The sequence below is a fragment of the Anser brachyrhynchus genome (genome assembly GCF_964034855.1).
Source record: "Anser brachyrhynchus genome assembly, chromosome: 7".
NCBI classification, from domain to species: domain Eukaryota; kingdom Metazoa; phylum Chordata; class Aves; order Anseriformes; family Anatidae; genus Anser; species Anser brachyrhynchus.
The window spans coordinates 26,828,716-26,843,994 of record NC_137701.1 but is presented as its reverse complement, the minus strand read 5'-3'; the positions used below and the strand labels follow the sequence as shown (position 1 = coordinate 26,843,994).

At 46.6% G+C, this 15,279-nt stretch overlaps 1 protein-coding gene across 1 annotated transcript in view; it reads left to right on the top strand.

Moving 5' to 3' along the window:
* The window catches only part of PDIA5 (protein disulfide isomerase family A member 5), a 99,185-nt gene that overhangs the window by 10,320 nt on the left and 73,586 nt on the right, over nucleotides 1–15,279 (top strand). Inside the window, exons 2-3 of the mRNA XM_080601352.1 lie at nucleotides 656–782; nucleotides 3,824–3,911. Of these exons, the coding sequence (XP_080457478.1) occupies nucleotides 656–782; nucleotides 3,824–3,911 (215 nt within the window). The remainder of the gene's footprint in view (nucleotides 1–655; nucleotides 783–3,823; nucleotides 3,912–15,279) is intronic.

Here is a 15,279-nt window from a genome sequence, read left to right as displayed (position 1 = left end):
TGCTCTGGAGCAGTCGCGATTTAAATAGACCAAAGGATGCAACAAAAGAAATGATTTCTTTGCATAGATGCAGAACTGAGACGAGAGAGGGTTTTTAGTGGTGGCTGTTAGCGCTGTATGCGGACACAGTTACTGACAAAGGAAACAAAAACAGAATTTGTCTGATCTGTGTCAGCCTAGATTCGTTATTTGTCTTCGTGGCTCTCTCTGCCTTCTGCGGAGTATGAAAGTACTTGGCTGGGTTTTCAAAGTATTCGGAGATCTAGGAACAAGAGGGCTTTCGAAGTGGTATTTTGCTGCTTCTCTTGTTACAGTATATTAAATTTACATAGGAATTTTCGTTTGATTATCTGACTAAGGAACAAACTTGTAAAGGGGATGACTTCTTAACCGAAAACACATTTATTGACGTTGTGTTTACCTCATCTTTCCACATCAGAATGCTTGCCAGGGGTGGTGTTGGTCCAGTTTCAGTAAATCACGTGTATGGCTTTTTTTTGTTTGTTTGTTTTGCTGATCAAATCAATATAGCAGTTTATTTAAGGCAGCACATCTCAAGATTGTGATACAGGTCAAGGCAATTTCAAAAGCAGTTTGTGCTTTGTTTCTCAGTGTGGAAGCTGTTACTAATGTTCCTCGTGTTGTTTTTCTGTAGGCATTCCTGCCGCCATTTGGGTATTCATTGAAGGTGTCTCCACTCATCGAAAAAATAAGTGACCACAAGGATTTTAAGAAGCTTCTCAGGACACGAAATAACGTACTAGCTCTGTATTCCAAATCTGGTAAGTTCTCTCGTTCTTCTGAACGCCACAGCTCTTTCAGCCCACCAAGTGTTTGCAACCATCTGTGTGCACATGAGGACCTGTGTCCTTTGCTCTAGTGCAGAGACTCCTGATGTTTCAAGATAGAAGAGGCTTCTTAATTTGGTCTCCTAATTGCCCTGTCACATTGGCAAAAATGTACCTTCTGGTTTTGTCTCCAAAATGGCTGCTTGTAAAAGCCATCAGTCAGAGCTTTCTGGTGTGTTTATCGCAGCAGTTTGCAAGCTTTGATTTCCTCGTGACACTGAAAGGCTTAATGATAGTTACAGTACTGAAATCAATCCGTCCTTGCTTTTGACAGCTTTGGATGTCCCACAGTTGTCTTTCAACTCTAATGAACAAAATATAAAAATAAAAAATGAGCTGCTTGTGTAAGAGGGAGAAAAATGGCTCATTTTAACGTCATGCCACCTGTCCCCTTAAATTTCTTTGCTGTCTTCGCTCTCACTCAGGCTCTCATAGTTGTTCACTCTTGCTTGTATGTGTCTGTTTGCTCTTCCTTTTGCTGTGATCTGCTCCTTCTGTACCTTTTCTCATTTGTCACCTTGTTTGTTTTGGTGCTTTCTTTTTTTGTGGCACCACGTAAAATGGAGAAGCAACCTTAAGCTCCGTATGCAACTGCAGAATGCTGTTGTGGCCATGGAAATCATTGGCTGGCAGGGAAAAAAAAAAAGGCATTACTAAATTCATTTTCTTTAGTACTGTTCAGATGCATTGTTATTTTGGTGGTGTTGCTTCCTTTACTTTCCTGCAGGACAAGTGGTGCAAGATAACGTTTTGCTTGGTGGGTTGGGTACTCTGGTGGGTTGGGTACTCTCTTCCTTACCTGTTGCAGAGGTTTTATCTCAGAGGCAATGACATTGGTAGAATTGCTCTGAATTTATCAAATCAGAGCAGTATGGGGTGACCCAAGCCTACCCCCCAATATCAGAGAACTTCGCAGACAAAAATGCGCAGAATTAACTTTATTTTGTAAAGATAGGCTTATTCTAAGATAGTTAAAATGACATATATGAAAATTTATGTTACAAAAATATTTGCACTTTGTTATAATGGGAAACTTTGAGTGCTTGAACGAGCAAATGGTTTTGCAGTAACAGGTTTAAAGTGAATCAGAAAAGAGTTTCTAGTGCTTTTTGATTTTGAATGGAACACTTTAGATTAAAAAAAAAAAAGACATCTGTATTACTCAGCTTTTTAAAGGGAAACTTTTCTTTTTATGCTTAATATTTTAAGTAGTGGTTGCTTTCATTTTTAGTAGCCCAACCAGAACACTTTGGCTCTGATACTCATCATATAAATGTTGTCCTTTGGGCATTGTTCTAAAAGTATGTTGTAGAGATTTTTTTTTCTGTTTTTATTATTTAATTGGTTGGTTTTAGCAATCTAAAGCACTGCCTGCAGAGCTGGCTGTGGCATTAATGTTTCTTCCTCACACAGCGATCCTTGCACAATTAGAAAGTTCTTGCGTAACTGTCACCCAGTAAAGAAAAAAGGCAAGGGAAGAAAAAAAAGATGAGAATAGAGGTGCAATTCTAGTCCCAGGTATACATCCCCTAGCTGTGATGAGAAATTGGCCAACAACCGATTATATTGCTGAAACAAAGGCTTTGCTTCTCAGCTGAGTATACCTCGATGAGTATCCCTATCCCATGCAGAAAATTCAGTGGTTTCAGGAGATGTCCTCGTGTACAGGGGGCGTTTAGTTATTCCTGCCAGCTGGATGTCCTGCCAGGGCTGCACAGCTAGTGAGTCTTGTGGGACGGGTCTGTTTAATTTGCATTCTTTCTTTAATGGAGTTCTTCAATCTGTTCTGCTGTAAGTACCCAGGAAGCATTGCCACGCCTGTCTACATCCCTGTGCTGGAGAGAGGTGGCGGCTGAGTGTTACCAGCACTGGGGGTAGGAGAGTTTCCTGAGAGCTAACGTGAGTGGGCTGAAGGCTCTGATGGCATCGGGCCCAAGCAAAGGCTGTTGAATACAAAAAAGCCCTTTCTGGCTCAGGAGATTGTTGAGATAAAAATTGTGGAGGCTTAGAAATTATTTGAGGGGAACTATTACTGCTTGCTGGCTCTCCTCATCTGCTCAAACCATGGGTCTTCATTTTCTCCACTGTTGGCGACGTGTTATTGGTCTACGCAGACATTTGATCTGCCCCAATATAGCCGTTCCTAAATTCAATTAGGTGAACTGGTTGTGGAGCAGCAGCAGGTAAAGTAGTTCCAGGATTTTTTTTCTGTTTTATTGAGGCAGGAAACAGTCTCTTATTAGACTTTTGGGGGAACTGATGCTTGTTTGAATCTGTATCTTTCTTTCCTGAGCTCTTGTCCCATTTTTCCTCTCTGTTTATTTTTAATACCATTTATGGGAGTGTTTTGGAATGGAAATGGTTTGCAAAATCATCACATGTCAGGACACTATAAAAATCTCAGTTGACTGTTTATTATGCAGCCATTTTTTTGGAAGGGTCTTCTCTGGGTGCTTTCTGCTCATAGTTTTGAGCTCCTCACGACTGTTGGTTCGAGTTCTCCAAGGGTTATTGTGAGAACAGCAGCATGTTGTTAGATGTGTATTTCAGGGACGGAATTGAGGCAGGCAGGCACACTGAACGACTTGCCCTTACAGCTGATGAAGGTCCTTAATGAGGTGCTCTAATTAGTGGTAGAAACCAGTTAATGCCCAGCCACAGGAAAAAGACAGTGTGGGGATGGAAGCTGGTTTGCGGGAGAGGACACAGCTCCACAAATGTAGGTCAGGGAGCGCATGGAGGTCTGAGCTCCAGTGAGCTCTTTGAGGGGGGGGTTTGGAGGAAAGGAGCCACCCGAGTTCAGCTGTAGCCAGCATTCCTTCTAGTTTACAGAAGATTTTACTGATCCCCTTCTTACTGGTTTCTTCAAATTAGGGATGATGTTATTGCAGTGCTTCAGAACAAAGGAATGCACCGCTGTGGTTTTCTATGTGCAGTAACAATGCTGTTGGTGATTTATTTTTTTTTTCCTCCAGCTGCTGCTGCGGAAAGCTCGCTCAGGTTACTGTCCAGCGTGGCCCAGGAGGTGAAAGGACGAGGTACTATAAGCTGGATAGACTGTGGGTATGTGACACGCTGTTTTTCTTTTTTTTTTTTCCCCCTGCCCTCCCCTTCTGGCTTTTGTTGCTGACTTAGCGTTTTCGCTAGCTCTGAAGCTTTTTGCCTGTAACCGAACCCACATCGCTCTGTGCAGTTTGTTCACAACCGCAGGGAGCCCACATCTTACCGTCCTCTGCCTTCCTTCGGGCCGCTGGCGGGGGATCGGTTTTCCCCTATGGCTGTTGTCACTTCTTCTGTGACAGCGTGCTTTCAGCCTGAGGCTGGGGACCCCTTCTGCAGCATCGCCTTTCAATGGGGGGCACGTAGCGTGGAAACTCTGACTGCTCCAGCTTTCCCACAGGCAGGGCGAGGAATAATCCCACGTTACGCCTCAGCTGGAGGGCAGTGCAGTTCTGTTCTGACGGCAAACGTTGCGTGTGCTGTAGGGCTGCTTGGTTTTTGAAGTGTCCACCCATTTCTGTTTCTCACTAAAATGTGTTTTCTCTTAAAGAACTTCCTCTGTGCTTGTAGGGCCATGACAACGTTTAACGTGAAGGCGGGGAAACTTGTTTTTGTAAGTGGTTGCCTGTGTGGGGTGGAATGAAATGAATAGGTGTGCGCTTTCTGGGGCGCAGGTCTGAAAGCCTTCCACGTGGTTCTGCCCCATAACACGTTGCCTGTGGTTTTAGTTTGTGTATCTCAGTGCCTCTCTGCCTCTGCAGCTTGAGGGCTTTGCCTGCAGGTGGCAAATTCTCTTTCGTGCTCTGCAGAGGAGCAGGTTGCTGGCTACCTGTGCGTTTGGGTGGGTCTCCGCGGTGCGAACAAATTGCGCGCTGTGCACAGATCTGTCATCTCTGAAAATTGTGTTCTAGAAACCAATCTCTGTCCATCCAGCAGTGACCCAGAATAAATCATTGGTAACTCAGAGTGAGTGCGCTTTTGTCGGCGGTTAACCTTTCATGGTCCCCCCTGCCACGGCTCCGCTCTCCCTGCCGCGGGCTCCTGCGCTCCTGCCGTCTGTGTGCGTCCTGCCGGGCTGGTCCAGGTGCACAGACGTTTGCAGCTCTGCCCAAGTGGCGGGGAGCGCTCCGAGTCATCAGCTGGCAGGAAGCAGGGCTGCCCCTCGGAGGTCGGTGAAGCCTGTCCCAGTTCCCACCTGCTGAAGAGCCAGCAAATAAATTGTGTTGACCCCGAAGAGGGGAAAGTTGCGGGGGGATGTGGTGCATCTCTGATAGCCGGTCTCCTTTTTTAATGAAAGCACTGATGAGCAGCTTTTGGTTGCTAGTAATGAAGGCTAGTGAATAGAGTAGTGGGCCGGATTCTTGGCCTTAGTCTCTAATCAACTCTGTTTGTGACGGCAGAGTGGTCACCTTACCTTTGTGTCCCTTATTTCCCCTTTGTTTTAGGCTGCCTCTGTGTTGTGGGACTCGCTGCTTGCTCTGTGTGTGTGCGTGCAAGCGGTGTGTGTGTGCAGCTCCTGGAACGAGGAGGCCGTTTGGCTCTTCAAGATGCTGCTGTAATGCAACTCAGCAATAGCCAAATATCTTGCAATAAATCTCCAGGATTTATTTTAGTTCTGGGACGGGAAAGGAAGGATTCAGCATTTAGGATTTGCATTTGAAATCCATGCAGGTATTGGCACTTAATTCAATGGTTCAGTCTCTACTCCTGAACTTGTAAATGGTTTTGATGGGGAGGGAAGTGCGGTGTTTTTGCTGTAAAATAAAACTTGAGTTTTTTAAAAATGAAAATTTTTAAAATAAAACTCGAGATTTTTCTTCTATCTCTGCTGCCAGCAGAGAGTTGTCCTGACAGTCCTTGAGCTCGTCCCGTGGACGAGGGGAGCTGGAAGACTGGCAGGTAGCAGAGGAGGTCTTGATATACACACACACACACACAAAAAAAACAAATGTCTTGAGCCTGAACCAAGTTTTTTGGTTGATTTGCTTGTTAGACCTCTAGAGCATTCTGAAATCAGTCTCTTAGCTTTTTAGTGACTTTTAAACTTTTTTTTCCTTATTTTCCTTTGATTACGGCTTCTTTTAATACAGGTGGCTGCAAACCGCTGCCTGCATCACCCCAACAATAACGAGAGAGGATGCAGGAGCGCTGTCTGCCACTCGTCACGAAGGGCTGGTTGGAGGGACCCGGAGCAGCTGAGTCCTGCCAGAGCTGCCCAAGCCGTTTGCCCAGCACAAGCGTGCTGCGAGGCTTATCTGCAAGTCTTCGTGCAGAAGCAAACTGCACGCAGATGCCGGGATATTTACAGCCCAGGCTCAATTTGTTTTACAAATATTGACAAGGAATGGCTTGTTTGGCAGCGATATTTAGCAGGGAATTTTGGCTTTGCGCTTCACACCCCGCTGTAGCGCACTTCTTTGCCTTCAGATCTAAGCACTGACGAGGTTGGCATCCACGCAGAGTTGTGGTTTGTGTCTCCGCTTCCCTGTGGCGGTGACAGCAGTCTTTTTCTTCTCTTTATTGGCTGTGGGTTTGGTGTTTTTTGTTCTATTTCTTATAATTCCCCTTCCTCCCTTCGTATTCAGGAGAAAGAGAACACGTTGCTCCGCTGATGGAAATGGTTATTAATTGCCACGTCCCAGCAGTGCGTTGTGCACCGCGTGCAGCAGAGCGGGGCGGGCAGGTCTGCGGCTGCCTGCCTGAGCTGCTGCTCGGGTGGGAGCCACGCTCCCCGTCCTCAGCTTTGGTTGGGTCTGTGGCCTGAGACAGAGGTTAGGCTCGAGCTTTCAGTTCCAGGTTGGGTGGTCTCAGGAGGCTGCCACTCGCTTTGTGGCTCTGCAGCAGGATCACGGAGGTCCCTGGAGCACCGGGGCTTATGTGACAGAGGACCAGGAGGTGCCGGGTACCTCTCTTCCAGCACAGGGAGGCTTACCTCAGTGAAGTGCCTTGCAGGAGCTGGGCTGTGGGGAGCACAGTGCACATGGGGATGCCTGTGTGTGTGATTTTGCAGCTAAGGGCCTCGTGCATAGGCACTTTGAATCGGTTCACACAGGCAGGTGGGGGCTGCTCGCAGCATTGGAGCGGTCACTTTTTGCTCCTGTGTGCAGAGATAGCCTATGTGGCTCTGTACGTAATTAAACATGAAGTTATTTCAATTATGAATAAAAGACCTACAAACGATGTGACAAAAATGTGTTTTATTCTCGCCTTTCCATGTTTTAATTAGAAATTCCTTGCTGAGATGTTTGATGTTGAATGAAGGGAGGTGTGAGATGACAGAATATTGAGTTGTTAATGTCTGGTAAGATACAGTCTCCTGCCTGGTAGCTGCTTTTTGTGGCTGTGGGTTTAAACAGAGCTTTCTGCTACCTTGCATTTATTTATTTTTTTCCCTGTAATACCTGGTGCTTACTCCCTAGCTGAGTTTGGGCTGGCTGGTAGCATGGCTAGAGCAGTAGTGCGCATTGATAAATCTGATTCAGACTGTCCCAGGGAGATGGATCGGTCTTGTGAGCAAGTGCTTTGGGACTCGTGCTCAGGGAGACACCCTCTTACAAGAGCTGGCTGTCCCAGCTTCTGTTCCTGGCTCTGCCATTGAGTCCTTGCTATTAATTCGTGCCATTTAAAACAGAAAAAGGTGTATCTGTTTTCCAAGCAGTTGGATAAATATTGCCTGATTCATTAGTCAATGTTTATAAAGAGTTTGGAAAACTTTGAAAGGAAAAATGCTACAGCAGCACAAATGGGCACTGCTCATTTAGCACGTTCAGATGCTGTTGGGTAGGCGTGTAAGCAAGATGGGGACAGGATTATTTATTGAATTCTGTTTAGTAGCAGGCTGATAGAAGTTCTGAAAATTGAAGGGATTCATAAGGGAGCCGAAAGCTTAAGATGCCTGCAAAGAGAAGGTGTGCTGTCCTGCTGTGTGATCTCCACATCCAGCTGCAATGCAATGTGAGTTGGGGTGCGATGGACCTGGTGTGTGCTGCGTGGGCAGGCTGATCCCGTACATGTGGTCCGGAGCCTCTGCATCCTGCAGAGTCCCTCCTCTCGCTGAACTCCCGTCTTCTGAGCCATATGAGAAGTGGGGTTGAGCGCAGATGTACTCAGGTAAAAGTTTTATGTAAAAACAGAAACTCTTGCTGGCAAATCCTTATGGTGGTGAGTAAAAGGCACAAAGTGATGTGTGTGGGAGCAGAATGAGATGAGCTTAATGCTTGAATGAAAGGCAGTTTTTGTTGCTCTTCTCTAAAGCAGACAAAGACCCAGTCCTGTCTTGTGATTCTCTGAGATCTGGTTTTGAAGAGCAATCCGTATAAAGTTATCCTCTGCTCTTCTTCAGAAGGTTTTGCAATAGGGGCCACGGGGTGGCCAAGGACTAAAGTTATATGAAAGAGTGTAAATAGCGTGTGGAAGAGGAAGGAAAGTAAAATGGCTGTGTTGAAGAGAGGAAAGTGTTTGGCAGGGTTATAAGATGCGTTATGGTCAGGTGCAGCTTTGGGGAGGTAGCAGAAGAGGTTGAAATTAGCTCTTTCTGTCCAGAGCATAATTGCTCTTACTGTAAAATCCTGTGTTAGGCAGAAGCGGGGAATGTGTGAGACTATTGATGGGGCAGCCCTGAACCAGAGGGACGCTGGCGTTTTCTCAAAGAGAGGAGAGCCATGTCTGGGACTCCTGGTTCTTCTAGCATGGTTGCTTACCAGAAATCAAATACCTGAGTAAAGTGTCTGCTTGCTGCCCTGTGGAATTGCAGACCAGGCACGCAGTGCATGTGGGTGGCGCTCCTTGTGAGCGTGTTTGATTTTTAGCATAATTCCTACCCAGTTGCGTAGACTGGTATTTTCAAAAAAAGCACCCGTTTCTTTGGCTCTGGGTAAATATTCCCTGCTCAAGCTTGCATGGTTCCCTTTGCTGTAGGTCCCAAACATAAACAAAGCTGTGTGATTCCCATCTGCTGTCATAGCGCATGTGCTTGGCTTTAGCACATCAGACTGCTAGGAAGAGGAAGAGCCATATGGCTAAAATGTCTGGCTAATTTTTGGTTGGTTTTAATCCCACTTTTCCTGTTTTGGTGTCCTGTGTGTCATTCCCGTAGTCCCTTTCCCCAAAAGCTATTTTTAAGTGTTGCAATGCTGTGACACTTAGCATAGGGGTGAGCTGTTTCCCTCAGCATCCCACCCAAATCTGGCTGGTAAAGCGGCCCCTTTGAGGCTAAGTATCTAAACATCTGCTGGCTCAGAAGAGAGCTAAACCTAGTAAGTAGTCATCTCTTCTGGGGTGCCCCCAGTTTCTGTGTTTGTATGCCTTTTAGATAAAATCTTTCTTCCCAAATTTTTCACTTCCTAATGCTTTGATACAGTAAGGCTTTATCCATACACAATCATAAATTAATTTATTTAATGCCTTGGAACAGGAGAGAGAAATTTCAGAAACAAGGCTGCTGGTACAGATGGCATTAAGTGTCTTTTTGCTCTTTAGTTTCTACCTTCGCTCCCATAAAGCTGATCAGAAATAGGAGTTATTTGGGAGTAAGTCTACTCATCTTCCTTCTCGTAGTTGAATTTTAAAACTGATGAAAAGCTTTGAAATTGCAAATAAAATTGACCAGATCTAATGGGGAGAGAAAAATAAAGAAGAAAGGAGCATGCTTGCACTGAGGTAGCCCCTTCCATCCGAGTATGTCTGCAGTGTTTGGATTTCTGCCTTTTACTTCAGCTGCCCTGAAGGTGAAGGGCAGTGGTGGATGGCAAGGTGGATGGCAAGGGGTGCTTCGTGCCAGCAAGGAGGAGTCCGTTCGCAGCCAGGCCGGGGAGAGTAGGCCAGGTATCCATAAGGAATGGTTTGCAAGCATAGTTGTACTGACAATGTGATCCTTGTGTGGGTGGGATTTATACGGACAAACTGTGCATTTGCAGCACGGATTTCCAATGCCTTCCTCCTCCCATCTCTTTTGTAACCGCTGTGCAGTTGATACCGAATCACCTTAAAGCAATTTTACTTCACAGTCAGAGTGACCGTGCAGGAAGAGCTGCTCCATCCTCAAAAACCTTCCCGTAGGTAAGCTCTTGGTTCCTAACATAATAAACCTGTTCAGTGTGGGGTATTGCACTAACTCAGAAATACAGAGCATTTAGCTGAAATCCACTCTGGTGCCTGGACATACAAGTCTGGGTTCCTATCGCGGTGTCAGCCTACCCGTGTGTGTGCCACGATTCGTGTTTTGCCTCGAGGCAGTGATTAACTGTGAATCTTCAATGTTGTAATTTTTCAGTCTTTAATGAGGAGTGAATGAGCTAAGAGTTGACAGGAAGTTACCTCGGTTTTCCTGCAGTTACTACTTCATTTCAAAAATCCTCTACGTGCTCTCCAGGCTCATCATGCAGCAAGAAGTCATAAGAGAGGTGGCAGAGGAACAGTACGATACGCTGCAGCTTCCTCGAGCCTGGAGGTGGGACATCCAGAACCTGCCTTCATGTGGTTTTATTTAGGATGAATTCAAAGGTACACTGTTGGTGCTCTTGTGCCCAGGTTAGGAGAGTGTCCCTCTGCACCTAGATGAGGAGGGTTAGAGATGGCTGGGACGTGTCTGAAGAGGAAGGCGTCATCTTTATAAAGAGAGTTCAAGTGTTTTGCATTTCTAGAAGTTCCTTTGGTAGCTCCTTTGCCAGGTGTGCTCCTTATTTCTGTGCAGGTACGTGTGGTGCTGAGTGCCTCTTACTAATTTATATTTCCATGGAAAGTAACATTCATTATTACTGACTTTCTACAGGGCTGGAGCTTACGCTGTATAATTTTTTTCCTTAATTGGTTTTGTTTGATGATACCTGTCACCTTTTTGTCTTGGGGTTCTTTCTGTTCTTTAGCTCACTCTTGCTTTTAGTGAGAATTAATCTCATGGGTTTTAATTTTGGGAAAAGACTTCTTTTCGATCTCATTTCTATAGATTCTTGGTCTCTCTAATTGACTAATGGGCATAGTCATTTTTATTGGATGCCTGCTGGTGCTGGGTCTCCACAGCACAGGGATTTTTCTGTTTGCATTCCTGGCACGTTTCAGGGGGAGCGTTTGGAGCAGAAGGCTCCAAAGATTGCCCTGTGGGTCACAAAGGGGCTTTCTGCTGTGCTCTGGAGGGGAAAATCAAACCTTAAATTCAGAAGAGAGACTGCCCTGTCAGTCTGCTAATCTGAATCTTTAATTCTTTCCAGCAGCGTGTTTTCCCTTTCTGGTCTTCGCATTCTCCATCCCTTAAAAGATTCAAGCTTTTTGTCTACCGCCTTGTTTGAGCTGCTCATTTGTTCTGTGCCATGGAAACCTGCTGCTCTTGTTACTTGTTTTGTAAGTTCATTTCCATAAGGAATCTAGAACGGTGACAAAGCGTTGCTTCCTCTTCAAAGACAAATCCAACGTTTTAAGCTTCCTGTTTTTATTTCTTCTGTGTCCATCTCTCTTGGGTCCTGTTCCTATTTTGTTTGTCTGCAGGTTCCTAAACCCTACTGCTGAGCATGGTATCTAAGTGCCTGGCTGCACCAAGAGCTGTGTGTGTGTTTTCTGCTCGAGTAGATGTAAGCTGTTACCGGCCACTGGCTGCTCAGCACAGCTCTTTGGAGAAGTGCTCTTGCAAGCCAGGCTGATGGTCTGAGAAGTGATTTTTCTTATTTTTTTTTTATTTCAGGTCTGTCTCAAGAGTGATACAGAAGGGTCTGGGATTGTTAGAGAATATGAGGAGCCTTACAAACGGGGGATGCAATAAGCAGAGGTTGTGGCAGCTGCCACCCCAGACTAGGAGGGAGGATGACACGGAGGCGATGCCCCCAGCCTGAGAGGAGTGGGTTTGGGCACGTCAGTCTGTTTTCATTTGGTCAGCAGAGTATGCAAGCTGCTGTGATGTGAATGGCCTTGTTGGAGCCTAGGGTTGATGATTGGAAGGAGCATAGTCAAAATGCCATATTGGCCAACGCACAATGGCTAATGAATTGTGTTTTTTGATTTCTGAACCCTGTAGGAGCAAATCCAACTACAACTGACTGCTAATGACTTCCTCTTTCAGATTAGGCTTGCAAGTACAAACGCGGTTTTTATTTTTATGCGGCTTGTCGAAATTTCTGGCGTTGACACCCCTTTTGCTGCCTTTTTTTTTTTTTTGTTTTGGGTCAGAAGCTCAATTAGTTGTTTGGCAGGATCTCAACTCCCTGCTTTCTCAGGATGTTCATCAGCCTGTTGTCTGGAGAGGGTACTCTCTGGAAGATAGCCAGAGGGCACTGCAAAGGCTGTGCATTGGGCCGGGAAGCCCTGTTTGATAATTCAATTCTGAGGGGTAGTCTGAAACCGCACTGCCCTGAAATTATAACTGGAATTGTTCTCTGTATGCTGCTTTTCACCACAGTGTAAGGGAATGAAGGCAATTAAACAGCAGAGGCAGTAGCGAGAGAGCGCACTGATAACCTGGTGACAGCCTTGACTGGTGCCTTCCAAAGCTTTTTCCAGTGTTGGAAGGCTTGTTTTATGGGCAGCCCCGCTACATACCTGCCTGCTCCTCCTCCCGACCTGTTCAGTCTCATCTCTTCCAGCTGCTGGGACAGTGGCAGTGTTTCTGTACAGCAGAGCCTCCATCCTGATGGGGTCTACAGGTGCAACTGATGCAAGGGACTGCTGAAGCATCACTTAGGAGTGTTGTGGAGCCCTGGTTCAGAGACGTACAGATAAACAGATTTTATCTGCTCCACAGACCATGAGAGCTGTGGTTCCTGCGGTTATGTAATATGCTGATGGGAGAGCAAGATAGTGTGGGTGCACGCACAGAAACTGACCTTGCTACTTAAATCGGTGCTGCCGCAGTGTTTTTGTTAATCACTTCTCTGGTGCCTGGGAATGCCGTGGGTACAGGCGAGAAGGAAGATTTGGTCCCGTCTGCGTCACGAAGCGTTGCAGACGCCAGCACCATCTGAGTGACGTGGCTGCACAGCACACGCAGACGGTGCTGCTACGTCGGCAACTGGAGATGGCAACTTCCTGATGGCATTTTTGTCAATTGCTGAGTGAGCATCTGACAGTCATTCCAGACCCTTCCTCCCCAGAGGATGCAGTGGTTGTGGGGTTGTTTTCCCATCTTGCTGAGGAGCCGGAGGCCAGCAGGACATGATAAAGGCAGTATTTAGGGAGCTGGAGAAGGTCTTGTTTGTGCTTGTGAGAAAGGCTGGTGCTGCAGGTGTTTGATCTTACCCTGCTGCCTTCATGACCTGCCAGGACAATATCTGAATTTGCCCCAAGGTTGGTGTCTTGTGCTGCTACCTCCAGGCACTGTCTCTTAGTCAGGATCTATCCAGATTGGACTTGTTTTGTTTTTAGAAATCTGTGTGGACCTGGTGCAGCCAAACTAATTTTTGTATTCCTCCTGCCTAGCTTTGTTAGCTGCTCTGTTCTTTCCCTCTCTGAATTACCTTACCAGGCTGGTGCTAAAGCCTCTCTGTGGGTAACTCCTGCCACCAGGGACTGCCACCAGGTTTTCTCCCCACTTCTGCACCCTTCTGGCCACGAGCCAGCAGCTCCCCAGCCTGCAGCAGAGCATCCTGCACTGCTCTTGATGAGTGCCTGTGGGAACGAGTCCCTTTTGGATGTTGGCTTCGCTGGTTGTGATCCGAAGGAGGTCAGATCTCCTTAGCAAGCCCCTCACCCTCCTCCCGTCCTGGTAGCAGATGGCTGCCCCTGCAAAGCAGTTATTCATGCCAGCTAGCACTGACAAGGGACTTCAGAGGTTTGCAGGGAGTGCTGCTGTTGGGGCTTCCTGCCAGCTCCGCCGTAACCCCCAGTGACAGAACAGCCGACCAGTAGAGGAGACCGGGATGTGCCTGGAGAGGGTGAGGTGTTCCTACGATGCGTGCTGTCCTTGTTGTTTAGACTCCTTGCTTAGGCCAACTCAGACCTTTTATACAAGCTGCTGTTTGTCTTTGCTTCTCCAGGAGTGTTTTGAAGCTCCAGTTTGGTTTCTCAGGAGCGGGGAGTGTGGGGAATGCGCCTGTGGGAGGGGAGGGAAGCCATGCTGATGCCCCACTTAAAGTTTGACCTTATTACCATGTGGCTGCTGGTTGGGTCCTCGGGCGATACTGCAGATAAGGTGATGCTTTGGATGGTTTTCCAGGGAGAGAAAGCTTTAGGAGTGCCCGCAGGCAAAGCGGGGCCCCTTTCAGCAGTAGCATGGCAGGGATCTGCTAAGTTTGAATTGCTCTGCACAGAAATGCCACGAGGCAGCCAAGGACAGCTGCTGGGGACATGTCACTGAGCCACCCTCAAGCCAACACCTGGAGTGTCTTGGCCTGGGTGGCAGAGGGCTGATTTTGGGGGCATTTTGTTTGTTGTCCATCAGCGTCCCGTCCCCCGGCTTCAGTTGTTATAACAAACTCTTACATTGCCTCTTCAAGTGGCATAATTAAATTGTAAGAACCGGAGTCCTAATTACCCTCTCCCATGTGGGAGCTGAGAAGCTCGTCTTCAGAGAGAGGCTGTTGGCTGCGATCCAAAGGAGGCGAATCTCAGAGCAGGCTGCATCTGTGTTGATATTTACTCGTATTAAGGATAATGGTCATTACCAAGTGATATCAGAGCAGGGCTGCTCTTTGCAGGTTATTTTTGTCTGGCTGTAAATGAAAGAAGAAGGAAAAGTAGAATGGGTCCATCTCTGCTGTTTCTGCACGTCTCGTTTTCTGCCTTTTCCAGAGCAACTTCAGCATAGCATCTGAATCGGTGGGTCTGGCATGTGCAAAAATCTGCACTGATGCATGAAAAAAAATTACCGATACATATTTGGACATTTCCTATTCGGGGAATTTGCTTCTCTTCCATCCCTCGCATCAGTGCGGATAGATTGCATAAAGAGAGCAAACTCCCAATGCACTGGTGCAGAGAATCAGCCCGGTAAATAGCAAGAGACATACTGGCGCAAACTGCTGCTTGCTTTCCTGCGATAATGGCTGTGCACTCAAGCAGCTACAGGGATCTCTAAAAATGGAGCAATCCTGAAAGCAGGGCTGGCTTAGTCTGTTCCTTCTAGTGAAACAGCTGTTCTTATCTTTCCTTTTTTAATAGAAGCTCATGCAAACGGGAAAGGAGTTGGTAGGCATTGGAGTGGTAGGAGTTGCTAGTGCCTCGCTTACAGGTACGTCGCAGGGGTCATATTTTGCAGCCTTTCCAACTATAAACATTGCAGAAATTTTCTAGAGATCCAAAGGCTTACTCAACTGATAAGCAAGGAAAAATTCCCTGTTTTTCTCTGCGTTCTTTGAAGTTGCACTGTATTGATGGCAGAACTGGCAACAGAATTGTCTCGACACCCATTTTGCTCCTCTGCCCATGCCAGAACAATTGTCACCACATCTGGGGCGTCACAGACCCTGTTGCCAGAGGCAGGTTTTCAGCATTACAGTCGTTTACCTCCACC